The sequence below is a fragment of the Carlito syrichta genome, unplaced genomic scaffold, assembly GCF_000164805.1.
Source record: "Carlito syrichta isolate Samal-C Ts95f unplaced genomic scaffold, Tarsius_syrichta-2.0.1 Scaffold315320, whole genome shotgun sequence".
Lineage (NCBI taxonomy): Eukaryota > Metazoa > Chordata > Mammalia > Primates > Tarsiidae > Carlito > Carlito syrichta.
The window spans coordinates 1-768 of NW_007259416.1; the positions used below are offsets into that span (position 1 = coordinate 1).

At 59.9% G+C, this 768-nt stretch overlaps 1 protein-coding gene across 1 annotated transcript in view; it reads left to right on the plus strand.

Moving 5' to 3' along the window:
- Window positions 1-419: 419 nt before the first annotated feature.
- Window positions 420-768, plus strand: part of LOC103275112 (short transient receptor potential channel 1-like) — a gene marked incomplete at its 5' end in the record, with an annotated part of 62,573 nt that continues 62,224 nt past the window's right edge. Inside the window, one exon of the mRNA XM_008072527.2 lies at window positions 420-711. Coding sequence (XP_008070718.1) covers window positions 420-711 — 292 coding nt within the window. The remainder of the gene's footprint in view (window positions 712-768) is intronic.

Genomic DNA, 768 nt, shown 5'->3' on the forward strand with positions numbered 1-768 from the left:
TGGGCTCCGGCGATCCTTCTGCCTCAGCCTTCCAAGTGGCTGGAACTACAGGCACGCGCTGCCACGCTCGGCTAATTTTTTGATTTATTGTAGAGATGAGGTCCTGCCAAGTTGCCCAGGCGATCCACTCATCTAGGCCTCCCAAAGTGCTGGGATTACAAGCGTGAGCCGCCCCACCAGACCCCTTTCAACAACTTTAGCGTGATTTTTTTAAAAGAAAAGGGACAGCGAAAGGGCTTTGTTGTTCACTTTAACAATTCTGTCAAACTTTAAAGTCGCTCATTCTTTTTGCAAAGTACCGAGTCCTGCGAAACCCTAACGTCTAGCTGCTATAGCTTTCGAGTCACTGCAATCCTTATGCCCTCCTCCATCCACCCACCCACCAGCCCCTAAGACAGAGGCGAGTTTCCATTTCACAGGCCAGGAAAATGGCTCAGGGAAGGCAAGCGTCCTGGCGAACGAATGCGACGCCCGGCAGGAAGTGGAGAGGGGCCGCCCGCACGGCGGCAGCCCAGTCCGGCCTGTGGTCAACCTCCGGACACTCCCGCAGCGCCAACGGCCGCTCCCCGCTCAGGAGACGCGGAACCCGGAGGGCAGGGCCGGCGGGGGTCGGCTTACCTTGTCCTCGGGGTCCTTGACCTCCACGAACATGCCGAGCCCGGGGGTGGCCGGCTGGTACTCCTCCCGCTGCTTGTCATACAGCTGCGTTCGGTAGTTTCCTGGAGGGAAGCGGGGCGAGCCCGGGTCGGCGGGGCGCGAGGCGGCCCG